The 16,570-nt window shown below is 37.8% G+C and overlaps 1 protein-coding gene across 1 annotated transcript in view; it reads right to left on the bottom strand.

Moving 5' to 3' along the window:
* SYCP2L (synaptonemal complex protein 2 like) overlaps positions 1-16,570 on the bottom strand; it is a gene marked incomplete at its 3' end in the record, with an annotated part of 48,355 nt that overhangs the window by 19,552 nt on the left and 12,233 nt on the right. The window contains exons 8-15 of the mRNA XM_008061009.1: positions 14,918-14,952; positions 13,949-14,091; positions 11,140-11,192; positions 10,470-10,515; positions 8,189-8,281; positions 8,027-8,087; positions 2,320-2,465; positions 914-1,007 (exon numbers count right to left, since the gene is read on the bottom strand). Coding sequence (XP_008059200.1) covers positions 914-1,007; positions 2,320-2,465; positions 8,027-8,087; positions 8,189-8,281; positions 10,470-10,515; positions 11,140-11,192; positions 13,949-14,091; positions 14,918-14,952 — 671 coding nt within the window. The remainder of the gene's footprint in view (positions 1-913; positions 1,008-2,319; positions 2,466-8,026; positions 8,088-8,188; positions 8,282-10,469; positions 10,516-11,139; positions 11,193-13,948; positions 14,092-14,917; positions 14,953-16,570) is intronic.

The raw sequence follows: 16,570 nt of genomic DNA, 5'->3' as shown, positions 1-16,570 counted from the left end.
TCCAGGTTTGTTGATATGTAGATGAAGTCCTATGTGTGGCTGACTTAGAGAAGATAGATAAATGTCTTACAAGGCTTCTAGAGTCTGGGAGTCCCATAAAATACTTTGATTTCCTTCTTTATTTGTTGGTGTTATGCCAGAGTCAGGCTGGAAAACAAACTTTAGGATACAGGGTAATAAAACTTGGTCTGGTGAGTCCTTATCAGGCAGTGACTCCCCAAGCCTCTTAGTTAGAGATTTGGATAAGAGAAAAAAAGGTCAGGATTAGTCATCACTCTTTTATGACCACAGATCTTTAGTCACCTCTTCCAACTAAGGTCTCATCATTGCTTTTATAGGAAATTCAGAGTTGGAATTTTGTTATTTCCCAATATAACTGAGACAGAACAGAGAAGTGACTCAAGCCCCCAGACCATTAACATATCTCTCCATACATACCCACGAACCACAAGACCTTGCAAGTTATCTAAAGAAACCAAGATAAGCAACATTGTGCCACAAATTTTACTCAGAAAGAATTAACCTCTCTACCTGTATGCACACAAGTCCAAAAAAACGACCAATCCTAACCCCTTGCCTCATTATAATACTAAAATCCCCACCCTCGGTAAGGCTTAAAAGCCACTTTTTTATACATGTGACATATGAAGAAGGGTGTATCTACACTATGATTGGCATCTAGAACCCCTCCTTAATTCTGCTAGCATGCCTCTCTGTGATGTTAAACCCTTCCCTTATCTAATAAAAGACCCGGATAGCCCCCTTTGGGAGTCAACTGGAGAACTCTTCCTCTTGAGCTGTCTTCCTCATGCTTGAGCATAAACCCCAGTAAAGCCTTATTGGGGAATCTGCTTGACCTCATGTCAATATGTATTGCATGGGAGCCTAAGAACCTGTGGTCTGGTAAACATACCTGGCACTCTTTCATGGCTACTAGGAATCTCAGTGTCTTCTTTCTCAGACTTACTAAAAAATTCTGAGGACATTTTCAGCAGGTCAGGTAACATCTGAAATGCAAGCCAAAAGTCGTGTAACTTTTAAGAAATAATTTTCAAAAATTTTTTTTCTTGAAGGAAGACATAAAGCTCAGAACACAGCACACTGATAAATTAGAAGTTAGTCTAATTTATCATTTTGTCCTCTCTTGAAGGATTATGCTGTTGGTTTTGGCTTCTCTACACTCCTCCTGTCTCCAGGACCAGCTCTGGCTGGTTAGTTTCCTGCTGTCAGTCATTCTTTCCTGGCGTCTTCCAAGCTTCTACTTTCTCCTAGCCCAATCCAACTCCCTTAGTAATTTCTAATCCCTGCCTCACTCCTTTCTCGGGATGAGTCTTCAGTGAGAGCCCAACTATAGGGTTCTGCAGTCCAACCCCTTCTGCTGGATTCTGCAATCTAATGCCCTCATATTCTAGGAACTATAGCTTCACCACATGCAAACCCAAATTAACCCACACAAAACATCTTATTCATTTTGTAAAGTGTGGAATGATATATGAGTTTAATGTTCTTGTGAGTAAAGGCAAACCAATCATGTCACGATAATTCATACGCAATATGATGGAGGCTTTTTTTTTAGTGATTGATTCTCCTTTGTTTCTCATCTTCACCTTCACCATCCTCACATCATTAAAATATGATGAGTTTTTGGAAATTACATTTGTAGGGCACTTTACTACATACACTTTTACTTCACATATATATAACTCAAACCAAAAGGAAGCTGTTCCAAGACTTCCTCCCTCAGAAAAAAGAGGGCCTTTGACTTCTTAATTCAACTTCCCACTGGCCATTACCACAGTATTTTTTGTCTTCTTGTCACAAATTTCATTGCCCTGTCTACCATCTGTGATAGAGAAAGGTTTCTTGCTTTTGTAAATAAATAACAAACATTAGTCAGAGGCCACAGCAATCCATAGAGTGGCAGACAATTTTCACAAGACCAGTAGATACAACTATGGAAAAACTTCCTAAGAAACCTTATTTCCTAGATTCAAAGGAGTTGAGAGAGAAGAAAGCACCAAGACGCCCACAGTGGGTATCCTCAGGACTCCAGGAAGAATGTGACAAGGTGGTCATCCTAGAAAACCTTTCAACGCTTCACAATAAATAAAAAATTTGTGTCCTACATTGTCAAGACAATGACACAAAAGGGAAGAACTAGAATTAGAATCCAGAATTCTCAACTCTTTTTACATAGCATTCAAAAGACCAGGATTTCTGGTTGATAAAATATTCATATCGTAACACAACAAGAAAATTTAAAAGTCATGAAACATACCAAAATATTCTCAAATAATCAAGAAGGATGAAACCTGCTACCTCTTTGTCTTCTCCTAAAGTTTGAATGGAAGCTTCTGATATGTTGAACTGCAAATCAAAATGGATTTCTATGGTCATCACTTCCTTGTTGCTGATAATAATAGGCTTCTTCAGGTAAACAATAAATATCTTGATCTTCTCTGTTTCTAACAAAAAATACAGTATATTAATGTGTATCAACATACTGAAAAGTTTTATTTTAAGACTTTATAGTTTTAAATAACTGCACTGGGATATTTGTCCACTATCCTGATTTTCTATAATAAGTTGAAATCATATCAAATAAAATTACTTTGAAATTATTTTAATTAGGTGTGCATACATGTATTATTTACACACACATTAAATGATTAAGCGACTGATCTTGCAAAGGTAGAAAGTAGCTTACCTTAGCAAAGAAATGGAGATAGTTTTATCTTCTGCAATTCTGTTTTTTAAATTGCATTTGTTTACACAAAGCTATCATTTGCAACAAGTATTTTATTTTCAAGTACACTAAGCACAATATTCACTCTCTCTTTCTCTTTGGAATCTTTATTCTAAAATATAAAATAAAATTCACTGTTCCCTGCCTCTACACTGTTGGTGGGAATGCAAACCTGTTCAACCTCTATGGAAAACAGTGTGGTGATTTCTGAAAGAACTAGAAATTGACCTTCCATATGACCCAGCAATCCCCCTACTGGAAATATACCTGGAGGAACTCAAATCATTCTACAAAAAAGATGCCTGCACATGTATGTTTACTGCAGCATTATTCACAATAGCAAAAACATGAAACCAACCTTGCTGTGCACTGAAGCTGGACTGGATTTTTTAAAATGTGGTACATATACACAATGGAATATTACACAGTCATAAAGAAGGACCAACATATGGACTTGGCAGCAAATTGGATGGATTTAGAGTAATACTCAGGAATCTATCACAGAAACAAAGAATGGAGCACCATGCATTCTCACTTATAAACAGACCCTGAACATTTACCATAACACTATAAGAAAGGGATTGGCAGTAGTGGGATACTGCCAGGGTGGGGGTGAGGAACACAACATCAATAAGGGTACCTGATCTCAAACCAGACAAAGTGGAGACCAAAGGGAGGCCCAAACTTTACCTATACCATGTCCACTTGTATACCTAATTCTGAATTGTACCCCACATCTTTAGAATATATTTTTTTAAAATAAAATTCACTGTTCCCAATATGCAAAATAGAATAATCTCTTGCCATTTCAATGGACTCCACTTGAAGAGGAGAAATGGAAGCACTCTAGAGAGAAGTCCGTGTGTCAGGCAATATCTTCCTCGAGGTCCCCCAGCCCTTTCCCAACAAATAGCAGTTGGTTTAGAAAATAGCTTAGATCAAACTCATAAAGAGTCCAAGAATAAGCCACAGTAAGTACAAGGTAAAAGCTGAAAGCAGCAGAAAAGAAAGGCAGCAAAGTCCATGAAAGAACAGGTAAAACTAATGACCACAAACTGACGAGAACAACAACAACAAAAAAGTGAATCATACACAGGTCTGAATCTGTACTGGGCAATATTGTAGAGTACTTGAGACATGGCTAGTACCAGTAGCCATGTGTAAAATATGTATCAGATTGTGAAGACTCAGTGCAAAAAAGGAGAATGTAAAGTATCTAATTTTTATACTGCTTACATGTTAATATTTGGATATATTGGGTTGGGTTAAATAAAATATATTATTAAATTAATCTACTTTTACAATATAATGTGACTACTAGGAAATTTAAATACATGGCTCACATTTTATTTCTATAAGATAGCATTGGTCTAGAGTAAAGTTCAGGGATCACCCTCAAATGCTGATCTTATTGGATATTTACTCATGAATGCAAGGAAAGCCTGTAAAACCCTGTAACAAAAGTAATGCTAAAAAATATCTGAAAAAGGTACTAGCTAGGTGGGCTGTGAGGATCAATGCAAACTTATAAGCTTCAGAAGAAATATCCTGAGGGCTATACATCAATCTTCTGTTGATGAAAGATGCCAAACTTTGTAAAATATCTAAGGTTTATTCTGAGCCAAATGTGAGTGACCCAGGCCCATGGCACTGTCCCAAGGGGTCCTGAGAACATATGCACAGGTGGCTAAATCACATCTTAGGAAGACAGACGTTATAAAAAACCATAAATCAATACATGTGAGATTAACATTGGTTTGGCCCAGGAAGGCAGGACATCTCTAAGCAGGGCTTACAGGTCATGGGAAGATTCCAAGATTTAGTCTGTCTAAGGAATTTGAAATCAGTAAAGGAAACATTAGGTTGGGATAAGGGGTGATTTGAGGAAGTTAAGTTTCTTGATATGTAGATGAAGCCTCATAGGTGACAGCCCTGAGAGAAAATAGATGGCAAATGTCTAGTTCCTTTGGAGATCCATGGGAAGGGAATCCTATACAGATGCAAATTTACCCAAGTATGACTTTGCATGGGTCTATATATGTGTGTGTGTGTGTATTTTCTTTTTTTAGAAAGCAGGATTTATTAAGAGGACAGAAAAGCACCCACAGTGGGAGGGCACCCAAAGGAGTTGCCCATAAAATATTTTTGATTTATTTGTCTGATATGGGATGTTATGCCAGAGTCAGGTTGGAAATAGACCACATTATATAGGGTTAATAAAAAAAGTGTTTGATGAGACTTTGTAGAGCCTAACACCCCAGGTCCCTTAGTTAGGAACTTGGCAAGAGAGACAAAAAAAGGTCAGAGGTCAGTACTCACTTCCAACAATTACATTGCCAACTCCTTAGCCAGAGGGCTATGATACAAAAGTCTTACTTGTAGAGTTTACCAGACAATCTTTACTATTCTTGGCAATAAACATGGAAGTAATAACACCTACTTCCATGCTGAACTGGATATCCACTTACTAGAAGTAGGTGCCGCTTATCCTCTGAGGTATTTTGTGAATCATAAAGTCTCATAGAAATGTGATATACTCGTGAAGTAATAAAATATTAACTTTGGCAAATTGGTTCCTGAAAACCACTATAGTAGCAAAGTTTAGAGTTGAGAAAATTGAAATAGGAAAAGTTATAAGCACTAGTAACAGTGTCCATGGAAGTACTTATAAAATAACTGAAAAGTTTTTTTTTTTGCAAAGCAAAAGAAACCAATAAGAGAGCAAGAAGACAGCCTACAGAACAGGAAAAAATATTTGCCAACTACGTATCTGACAAAGGCCTAACATCTAGAATCTACAAAGAACTAAAACATGCCGAAAAGGAAAAAAACAAACAGCATCATTAAAGAGTAGGCAAAAGACATGAATAGCACTTCTCCAAAAGAAGATATATGGCCAACCAACAGACACATGAAACAGTGCTCAGCCTCACTAATCATCAGAGAAATGCAAATCAAAACCACATTGAGATACCACCAAATCCCAGTAAGAATGGTTCTCATTAATAAAACAAACAACAGATGCTGGTGAGGATGCGGAGAAAAGGGACACTTTTACACTGCTGGTAGGAATGCAAACTAGCTCAGCTTCTACGGAAAACAGTGTGGCAGTTTCTACAAGAACTAGAAACTGACCTTCCATGTGACCCAGTAACCCCCTTCTGGGAATATACCCGGAATACCTCAAATCATTCTACAAAAAAGATGCCTGTACATGCATGTTTATTGCAGTACTGTTCACAACAGCAAAAACGTGAAACCAACCATTCTGCCCAGTGAAACTGGACTGGACTAAAAAAAAAAAAAATGTGGTGCATATACACAATGGAATATTATGCAGCCATAATGAAGGACAAACGTGGACTTCACAACAACTTAGATGAATTTTTAGAGTCAATAATACTCACTGATCTATCAGAGAAACAGAGAACAGAGTACCACATGTTATTACTCATAAGTGGACCCTGAATATTTACCATTAATACTATAAGAAAGGGATTGGCAGTAGTAGGATACAGCCAGGAAGAGAGTGGGGAGACACATCAATAAGGGTACCTGATCTCAAACCAGGCAAAATTGGGACAAAAGGGAGGCCCAAACTTTACCTGTACAATGTCTACTTTTATACCTAACGCCTGAATTGTACCCTACATCCTTAAAATATAAAAAAAAATTAATATTTACATTTATATAGATAAATATCAGTTACATCTTATATATCCTAAATTATGTAATAGTAACAGGTAATCACTACATAAATTAAGTTGCTCTTCACTTATAGTCATTATTATATTTAATATATACTTCTAGTGAGATGTTTTAAGTCCTTTCCTTTATTCCAGATAGGAGACACCTCCAACTCAACGTAGACTGTCTTTCCACTTCTGTGACTGCCCAATTACTAGCTCCCAACTCCCATCTATCTGAGTTCTCTCAACGCCCAATCATCTCACACATTAAATTTTCTTCATCTTTCCTTCATTCTCCCAGAGCTTCATGATAAATCTGTCCTCCTCTACCACTTGCTTTTCTTCCTAATTTACTCCCTATCTTAGATTCCCTTCTTTTTCTAATAATCCCCACAAGAAAAACTCAAAATTCTTGGCCACTGAAACAAATTCTCACAGACACTTAAAAGAAACTACATGGGAAAATTATGAAAGATTTTATAATTGTCCAAAGGTGTCTGTCTACCATATCCTTCTGGGTTATTTGTAGTTTTCATTGTCTTTGAGCTATTTCACAACTCTGTAAATTGTGGAAAACTAATAGTTAACACAAATAATTCTTGGCTATAGAAATGCAAATTATTGTGTCTGTGGTACACACTTGTCTAGTTTTGCATCTAGTTTTGTAAATTAATTTCAGCATTGTTTGTGCACAAGTGGTTCTTTGAATTCTTTCCTTATTTAAAAAAATTTTTTTTATTTTAAATATGTGGGGTACAATTCAGGGTTAGGTATACAAATGTCCACTATGCAGCTACCCTTGTTGATGAGGTATGCCTCCCCCCCGGCAGTTTCCACTACTGCCAATCCCACCCCTGTCCTCTTTTCTTCCTTTTTAAAGGTGAATAATATTCCACTGCATGTGTATGCCACATCTTCCTTATCCATTCATCCCTCAGTAGACATTTGGGCTATTTTGACTTGCTGGCCTTGCGAATAATGCTGCTATGAATCTAGGTGCACAAATATCTCTTTGAGATCCTCCTTTCAATTCTTTGAGGTCTATACCCAGAAGTACAATTGCTGACTCCTATAGTAGTTCTAGTTTTGATTTTTGGAGGAACTATAATCATGTTTACAATTAGAAAACTAAGTTAGTAATTAAACCCTAAAGACAAAAGGCAAAGGAGTTATCAGCGTATATCAGTGCACCTTCCACTAGTATTACAGCCTTCCCCCTACCTCAAGGCATGATCAAAATATTCCCTAGTGTTAACTAAATATATACTGCAAACAATGCTCAGAACTATATGTGGAGTGTTTTTTTTTTTTTTAAAGAAGGATTTATTGAAAGAACAGAAAAGCTCCCAAAGTGGGAGGGGACCCGAAGGGGTTGCCCTGTGGGATGGTTTAAAATCATCTTACAATAAATCAAAAAATCAGCCGGGCATGGTAGTGCATGCCTGTAATTCCAGTTACTTGGAAGGCTGAGGGGGAAGGATCGTCAGAGCCCAGCAATTCGAGGTTGCGGTCGCTGGGAGCAGCCACTGCACTCCTGTCTGGGCGACAGAGTGAGACTCCAACTCAAAAAAAAAAAAAAAAATCATCTTACCTGTTATGCTGAACTTCATCACTGCTTCCTTCACAAGTCTCACTGAGTCCCACAGAGCACTCTTGGGAAAATAAATACATGAAAACGATGAGCTCAGGATACATATTTACATATGAAAGATCTCTAAGTACTTCTTAGGTCTAATCAGGAATCAAACAGTACCTCTTCATTGTCTATATAAAAAGTTACACTCTGACTTCCTACATTGAAGTCAATCCAAAATTTCTCTAGTTTTTCATCTGCTGGTTTTCTCATCTGTAAGAGATAATTTGGCATGAATTATATGCATAAAGTCATATAAAAAGGTCAGATAAAAATTATTTCATTAAGAACAGAACTTGTGCTTTCCCTGAAACAGCACTATCCTAACACTATAGGACCCCTCTTAATTATTGCCTAACTTGTTTGTGCAAAACAAGAAAAGGATTTCAGTTTTATATAATGAAGTCATTTTCCCTCTCCCCCTTCAAATCCCACTATCCTTAGCATGTTTAAAAAGAATTCAAATGTGCCAGATGACAGATGACTAGCTGCATAATTATTTTCTAGTGAGAATCATGGAGAAAACAGTTCTATGTCAAGAAAAAAAGCAGTAACAATCTGCACTCCACACTCCATCTGGATGAAAACTTCTAGAGAAGGAGATACTGTGACCAAACTTAAGTGATTTACCATCTAATTTACCAACCATCAGAGTAGAGGTAAGACTTGAGGATTTCAAGCTATCTTCATTTTGATTGATTATTGTAAGAAAAGCACATGTTTATAACAACTGTAAACATCTCCTCCTCTGCCCTCAACTTCTCATAGGCACCTTCCCAAAAGCACCATTAACAATGCCTTTGTTTTCTCCCAGACATTTTCTAGACATAAATTAAGAGGTATATGTGAAGAGGTACATATTAATCCCCAACAATGGAGTAAACACTAGACTTACTAGTCTACAATTTGATTTTTTGGTAAGTGGTATTTCTTAGACATCTTTCCTTTTCCTTTCACATGCCTGCTCTTTAATAGTTATAAAGTTGAATGAAGGCTTCAACTCACAATGCATGTTACTGAAAGCCAGTATAAGGGTTAGTGTAAGGGCCCTTATTGGAGCAAATGGAAATTTGTGAGTCCTAGAAAGAAGAACCAAGCAGAGAACAGAATTCTTAGACAACCAGAGGAAAATTAGAATTTAAACACAGGTATTAGTCTACCAAAGTCAGTTCTAGAGAGAAGAAACTTTCAGTATAGTAATGACTCAGCTTACAGAGGCTAAGAAGGACACTCAGAATCCAAAACAAAGAAATGGTGAATGAAGACATTTCTAAAGACAAGGTCCAGAAAACCTAGCCAAGCCAAGGTTTTAAGAGCTCTAACGAGTTTGGCCTGAAACTGGGATGCTGTAGGTTGGGACCCTTTTACATGAATAAACTTGTTCCTCTAGAAACCAAAGAATGAGTTGAAAAGAAGGCCTAACATCTAGGATCCACAAGGAATTCAAACATGCCAAAAAGAAAAACACAAACAGCCCCATAACAAAGTGAGCAAAATATATGAACAGACACTTCTCAAAAGAAGACATATGAGCAGCCAGCAAATACATGGAAAAATGCTCAGCCGCACTAGTCATCAAAGAAATTCAAATTAAAACCACACTGAGAGACCACCTAACTCCAGTCAGGATGGCTGTCATCAATAACTCAGAAACCAACAGATGCTGGAGAGGATATGAGAGAAAGGGGACACTTCTACACTGTTGGTGGGAGTGTAAACTAGTATAGCCTCTGTGGAAAACAGTGTGGCAATTCCTAAAAGATCTAAAAATTGACCTTCCATACGACCTTGCAATCCCCCTACTGGGAACATACCCAGAGGAACTCAAATCATTCTATGAAAAAGATACCTGCACACATATGTTTACTGCAGCATTGTTCACAATAGCAAAAACATGGAACCAACCATGCTGCCCATCGAAAGAGAACTGGATTTAAAAAAATGTAGTGGGCATACACACGATGAAATATTACGCAACCATAAAGAAGGACAAAATAATGAACTTCACAGCAACCTGGACGGACTTAGATCTTTCACAGAAACAAAGAACTGAGAATCACATGTTCTCACTCATAAGAGTACCTTGAACAATTCTGGTAATACAATAAGAAAGGGATTGGCAGTAGTGGGAAACTGTAGGGGTCGGGGTGGGGGGTGGTGGTGGAATTCACAGTAGTGGGAAACTGCCAAGGCAGAGAGGCCACACCTCACCAACAAGGGTACCTGCATAATGAACATTTATATACCTAACCCTGAATTGTACACCACATCTTTAAAATAAAAAATATTTTTTAAAAAAGCCACCTTGAGTTATCAAAGCAGGAGTCTGGTCTAACTATGGGTTAGGGTCAGTATGGGTTCATTCTATATCACTCTCACAACCTCCAAGAGAAAAACATACCTCATGCCCATCAGCAAAAGCAGCAATACACGGAAACGAACAGACCCTGCAAAATACCTCACAATTAAAAAATATGAATGGAGTTTAAAGACACTTACAGATGTTCTGCAACAAGCATTTATAATCAGGGACTGCCACTAAGTTTCCTTGTACAGTGTATGGTAAGGGGTTTCAACTTGCAAATAGAGATCTACGGTGGGTAGATTTCAACTCTCCATCTGGCAGTCTGTAAGCTAGGCTTACTAGTACTCAATCTTAGCTCAGTTACTTGGCAAGATTCCCCCCCTCAAAAGGAGTGAATTCAGCAAATATTGTCTCTCATCAATGACAACTTCCATAATATGCCTATCCCCAGTGACCTCAAGTCTGTAAGAAACTGCTCTTTATAAAATCTATAGACTTTCCAAAGGATATAGTGTTAAAAATATCCCAAATTGCAAATAAATACGCTAAAAACTGATAGAGATAATGTTTATGCACACTCAAGTAAATGACTAGGCCAACAAGATCTGATCTTCCTAGTTTTCTACTCAGTGGACAGTAGTGCTCAAAAAATAATATATCTATCTTCTGTGCTAAAATAAAACAGATCCTCAACTGTCCTTTTAACATATTAGACATTTTCAGAATACAACTAGTCAATAAAATAATGCTCAGAGAGACATCTTACCTTCTTTGGTCACCAAGTTTGTTGTTTAGGTGATTGAGAAACCATCTACTGCCCTTCAAAGCAAATAATGCAAACTCTTATTTTTTAAAAAAATCAAGATGTCTTGTTTAATACTATTCTGATCAGCGTATAGAGTACAGTGTTTGCTTCTAAATGTACAAAATGCAGTAATGTCACGACACTTCACAAAGATTCCTTATATAACAATGCTTTGTTAACAATACTTTGTGCCAAAGAGGAGCCTCCAGGCACATGTTTCTGGAAGCACTGCCCCCCAGCCACTAGATTTCAGCTGAGGAATACTTAGGTCTTCAAAAGTTATGTTTCACTGAGTTAGAAGAGTAAGCAAAAGAAATACATCTTACTAGATTATAATACTTGACTAACACATTGGGCATCTACTTCTGTAGCACCTGCTCAGTATGAACTAACCACACATCCATACAATTTATCACTTTTGGGTTTATCTGGATATATTACCCACTGCCAATTTTCCTATTTGGGAGTTCTCTATCCTCCTTCTCTCTGGGTTCTCTCTCCTGGCATAGGTTCTGTGGACAAAGACTATTACGAGAGTTCTAACCAGCACGTATCAGGAAGGTAATTTTTTTGCCACCAACATTTTTTTTTTTAAGAGACAGGGTCTCCCACTACTGCCCAGGCTGAAGGGAAACGACAATCATAGCTCACTGCAGCCTCAGACTCTGGGCTCAAGTGATCCTCCAGCCTCAGTCTCCCGAATAGCTGAGATTACAGACAGGATCTTATTATGTTGTCCAGGCTGGTCCTGAACTCCTGGCCTCAAGTGATTCCCCCCACTTGGCCTCCCAAAGTGCTGGGATTATAAGCATGAGCCACTATGTCCAGCCTATTGCCTCCAATATTATAAAGGCAAAGAGACACAGCTCTAGCCTTTCGCTCTTCTTTGTTAGCAAAGATTGACGTTGTGGTCAAATGTTCCACAAACTTTACATCCAGCACTAAATAGACATCAGCAGGGTAAGGCTTTCATCTAAAAGCGATTTGAAGCCAAGCATGGTGGCTCACACCTCAGCACTTTGGGAGGACTGCTTGAGCCCAGGAGTTCAAGAGCAGCCTGGCAACAAAATAAGATCCTGTCTGTAATCCCAGCTACTCGGGAGACTGAGGTGGAAGGATTGCCTGAGTCCATGAGGTCAAGGCTGCAGTGAGCCATGATCGTGCCACTGCACTCCAGCCTGAGTGACAGAGCAAGACTCTGACTCAAAAATAAATAAAAAAAATAAAAGCAATTCAGTTGAGAAGTTGATGGCTCTGGGCAGGGGGTGGGGAGAGAATGATTTTGGAAGCAAAGTAATGACTTTTCTCCTATTTTCATCAATGTCCCTGCAAATGAGGGAATGACATAGAGGGAAAAGGAAATTAACATCTGAGTGTCCACAACAGTCCAGGGCCTTCCAGATTCTCTCATGCAGTTTTCATGATTTTGAAGTGGCTTATTCCCATTTTATAGATGAGGGCACTCAGGCTTCACAAGTCAACTACTTTGTCAAAATGCATACATCACAAAAATTGTGGTGGAGGGAGGGAAAACTCAGTTCTGAGACAGAGTTCAAGCCCAAGCTTGGGATAGCCCCAAAGCGTATGGTTTTTCCATTTATATCATACTGAATCCTAGCTAAACAACTACAATGTACAACTACAAAAAAAAAAAAAAAAAAAATCAAGCCAGGCTCGGTGGTTCAGCCCGTAATCCCGCGCCTTTGGGAGGCTGAGGTGAGTGGATTGCCTGAGCCCGCAGGTTCGAGACCTGCCTGGGCAACTTGGCGAGACCTCATCTCTACGATAAATCAAAAAATTAGCCGGGCGTGGCAGCGCGTGCCTGTAGTTCCAGCTACTTGGAAAGCTGAGGCGGAAGGATCGCCGGAGCCCAGCTGGTCAAGGCTGCGGTGGCCGGGAGCGGTCACTGTGCTCCAGTCTGGGCAACAGAGTGAGACTCCAACTCAAAAAAGAAAAAAAAAAAAAAAATCAGTTCAAGAGTTAGCATTTGCTCTAAGAAATTCCACCTGAGAAAACTAGCATTGTGTCATATTGTGATAATTGGCTCAGAATCTGAGATAATATAAAGATCCTGATTGAATACAATGCTGATTTCACTGCAGTTTGTACCAGAAAGGCTTTGTTAATATGATCACTGTTGTTAAAAATCTTGCCTTTTCCTAAAACAGCCTAACCTTCATTTTGAGAACTTTTTTTTTAAGAGAAAAAGTGTTTCAGCTATTTTAGGATGAAGGTAGATATATAACAAAGCTTAAGCTGTTTTTGTGCCATTAAAAGACACCATCACAGCAAACCCAGGTTGCTGAGAAGACACTGAAAACTATTACTTCTCCAGATTGTAGAGGCTGGTTGGCTCAAAACACAATCATTCCATAACATTCCTCTTTCCCTAGAGCATGCCAGGTCCATTCTAGCCTCCTGCCATGAAAGCAGTTGCCCATTGCAAGGCTAAAATGCTCTCATTTCTTCCCCAATTCTCCCCCACCCTCAAGGTTCACTGAAAATTGCTCACCCCAAGACATTTTCTTTGACTCAATCCATCAAATTCACATAGTTCTATCTCCAATCCAAGTCACCTAAAAAGAAGTCCCATCTGTATACTGTTCTTCAAATTGTTTTGCTTAAGTGGGAGACAGGTTGTTAAGAATGGCAATCTAATCACACTTAGGAGAAAAAAAAATCCTCCCTTAAGACCAAGGCACAAGAAACTATTGAGAGGATGCCTAATATATATTGGCTAAACAGAAATTTGTATGACCAGGAATCTCACCGTGTCAAATTCTTGATCCTTAATTTTTTTGAAAGCTTCAGCAATGGCATCATCATCAAACCACTGATGGACAAGGTCATCCCTTGATTTTCTAATCGTCAGTCTACATAAGGCTTCAGAAATAGCAACCTGCTGGTCATAATCTAAAGATTTAAAACATGGTAGACAGATAATTCTACGCACAAGGCAAAAGAAAAAAAATCAGTTTCAGGGTTAGCATTTGTTCTAAGAAATTCCATCTGAGAAGACTAGCATTTTGTCTTACAATCATAAGCAGCAAGATGAATCCTGGAGTCATTATCATGTAAACTCAATATTTGAGACATATTAGGAGAAAAATCTGAAAGGTTGGCATATAACAACTTTTAAAATAATATTTATGGGTTTTATATTTTAGCTATATTAAAATAGTCATCAAAAGCAGATCAAACAGCCTTAAAAATATTTCTACAAGACTAAAACTCCAAAATAAATTGTGATATTACAAACAGATATATTAAAATAACATGCATCAACATATTTATATTTCAAATAATTTTAAGGATAAAAAGGGAGTCAAAGCCCAAAAGGATGCCATTTATATAATGCTTTTAAAATCCACAAAATAATAATATACTTTGCTTATGAATGCATACAGTATAAGTAGAAAAATATGCTTAGAAATGAAAAACAAAACCAAATCAGTAGTGTAAAATGAGATAAGGGACAGGAACACCAGGGACTTTATCTGTGACTGATTTCTTTTATTTAAAAAAAAAAACTTGAAGCAAATGTTAAGGCTGGTGAGTAAGTGAATAGTTACCAGTTATTCTTTATTGTTTTCAGCATGCTAAAAACTCTCAAAATAAATAAAATCCTAATTTCCATTTTCAATTTGACTGTAATTTATTTACCACAGTTATAAGATGCCAATGCCCCCAGTGTGAAATATTCAATATTCTAATATTTAAAATTCTAAATATTGCTTACCACCCACAGTCAAGATTGTCCTTGCAAGGTCTTTCCTGAAACATTAAGATAAATTACATTTAACTGAAGTAAAAATTGAGAGGTAAATCTATATTATACTGGCATTAAGATAAGCTTTTGTAGCTATTTCAAATTCAGCATTATAATTTCCTCTATGTCAATAATACATTTTTATAGAAAAACTTTAAGTTTACATATTAACGACCTAGATGTACTTTTTTTTTTTCTGAGACAAGGTCTCACTCAGTATCCCAGGCAGGAGTCCAGTGGTATAATTGTGGCTTACTGCAGCCTTGACCTTCTGGACCTACATAATCTTCCTATCTCAGTCTCACAAGTAGCTGGGACTACAGGTGTGTGCCACCATACGCAGCTAGTTTTTTAAAATTTTTTGTAGAGATGAGGTCTGACTATGTTGCCCAAGCTGGTCTTGAACTCCTGGGCTCAAGTAATCCTCCCTCCTTAGCTTCCCAAAGTGCTGTGATTACAGGCATAAACTCACATTATATATTTATTTCGAATTTCAGCTAAATGCTAACAAGTGTGACACTGATCTTTTTCAATGCCTGAAGTAACATCCATTTTAAAGAACAGATTTGTTAAGAAATTCTGTAATAGTTCAGTTTCTCATAGTAAGCTGATTTGTTATTAAATAGAGACTTAAAACACTATCACTGAGAGTTCTGCTTAATTTTATGCTTGCACATTTTACCTTCCAGAACTTCTCCAGACTTTCTAGAACACACAGAAAATAAAGTAGTATGACCACAGAATTAGTTTGAAAACTTAGGAGAAAACATTAGCTGCTCTCCAAATCTAAATACACCACTGAGACTAGTGATTTTACTAATAAAATCAAAAATTTTAAGAAAAAATTCAGTGGAAAAACTTCATCCTGCAAAGACTAGTTAGATGGACAAGCATGATGCCAATGAGCTCCCTGCTTGCCAATTAACTTCTCTCAGGCCCTACACTTTGGCTGCAGGCCACATCAATTATGTGCCACATTCATGTCCTCCAAGCTGATTAATGGTCAGCACAGCCCCAAGATTAGGTTCAAATTTCAAAATGGGGTGCTGGTTTTGTTGTTTCTATGGTCACCATTACAACCTTACCTCTAAATTTCATATCCCAAGAACTATGAAACAGTGACTCTGGACAAAATCCATTACTTGAAAAGCAACACAAATTCCAGGCCCTAATGGTTAGCCAATAACTGGTAACCTTGCAGTATTTACTCTTCACCAGGTAATGTGCTCATCGTTTAAATGGATTGCTTGACCTAACCTTTACAATAACTCTTAAGCAGGTATTATCACTGACTTTGCCTTATAGGCAAGCAAACTGAGGTGCCATAAGATTAAGGCTGTACTCATGAACAACCAGTCTAAGGGGAAAAACTAGGATTTGAGGCTTTAGGGTCTATATTCAAACAATCTTCCATGAGTCACTTATTTGGTTCACATTCATAACGAAAAAAGAATCAACAGCTTGAGAAGGCACTTTGCATGACAAGTCTGACGCAAAAAACAAAAGACCTCATACTATCCCAAAGAATTTAGCAAAGTCTGCCCTTCTTCCTCAGCTGGCTTCACTGCCTAGCACAATGCCTGATACATAAGAGGCGCTGTGGGGAGGTGGGGTTGGCAGTAG

The sequence above is a fragment of the Carlito syrichta genome, unplaced genomic scaffold (genome assembly GCF_000164805.1).
Source record: "Carlito syrichta isolate Samal-C Ts95f unplaced genomic scaffold, Tarsius_syrichta-2.0.1 Scaffold304855, whole genome shotgun sequence".
NCBI lineage: Eukaryota > Metazoa > Chordata > Mammalia > Primates > Tarsiidae > Carlito > Carlito syrichta.
The sequence above is the reverse complement of the archived record's forward strand: the minus strand, read 5'-3'. Positions and strand labels throughout refer to the sequence as shown.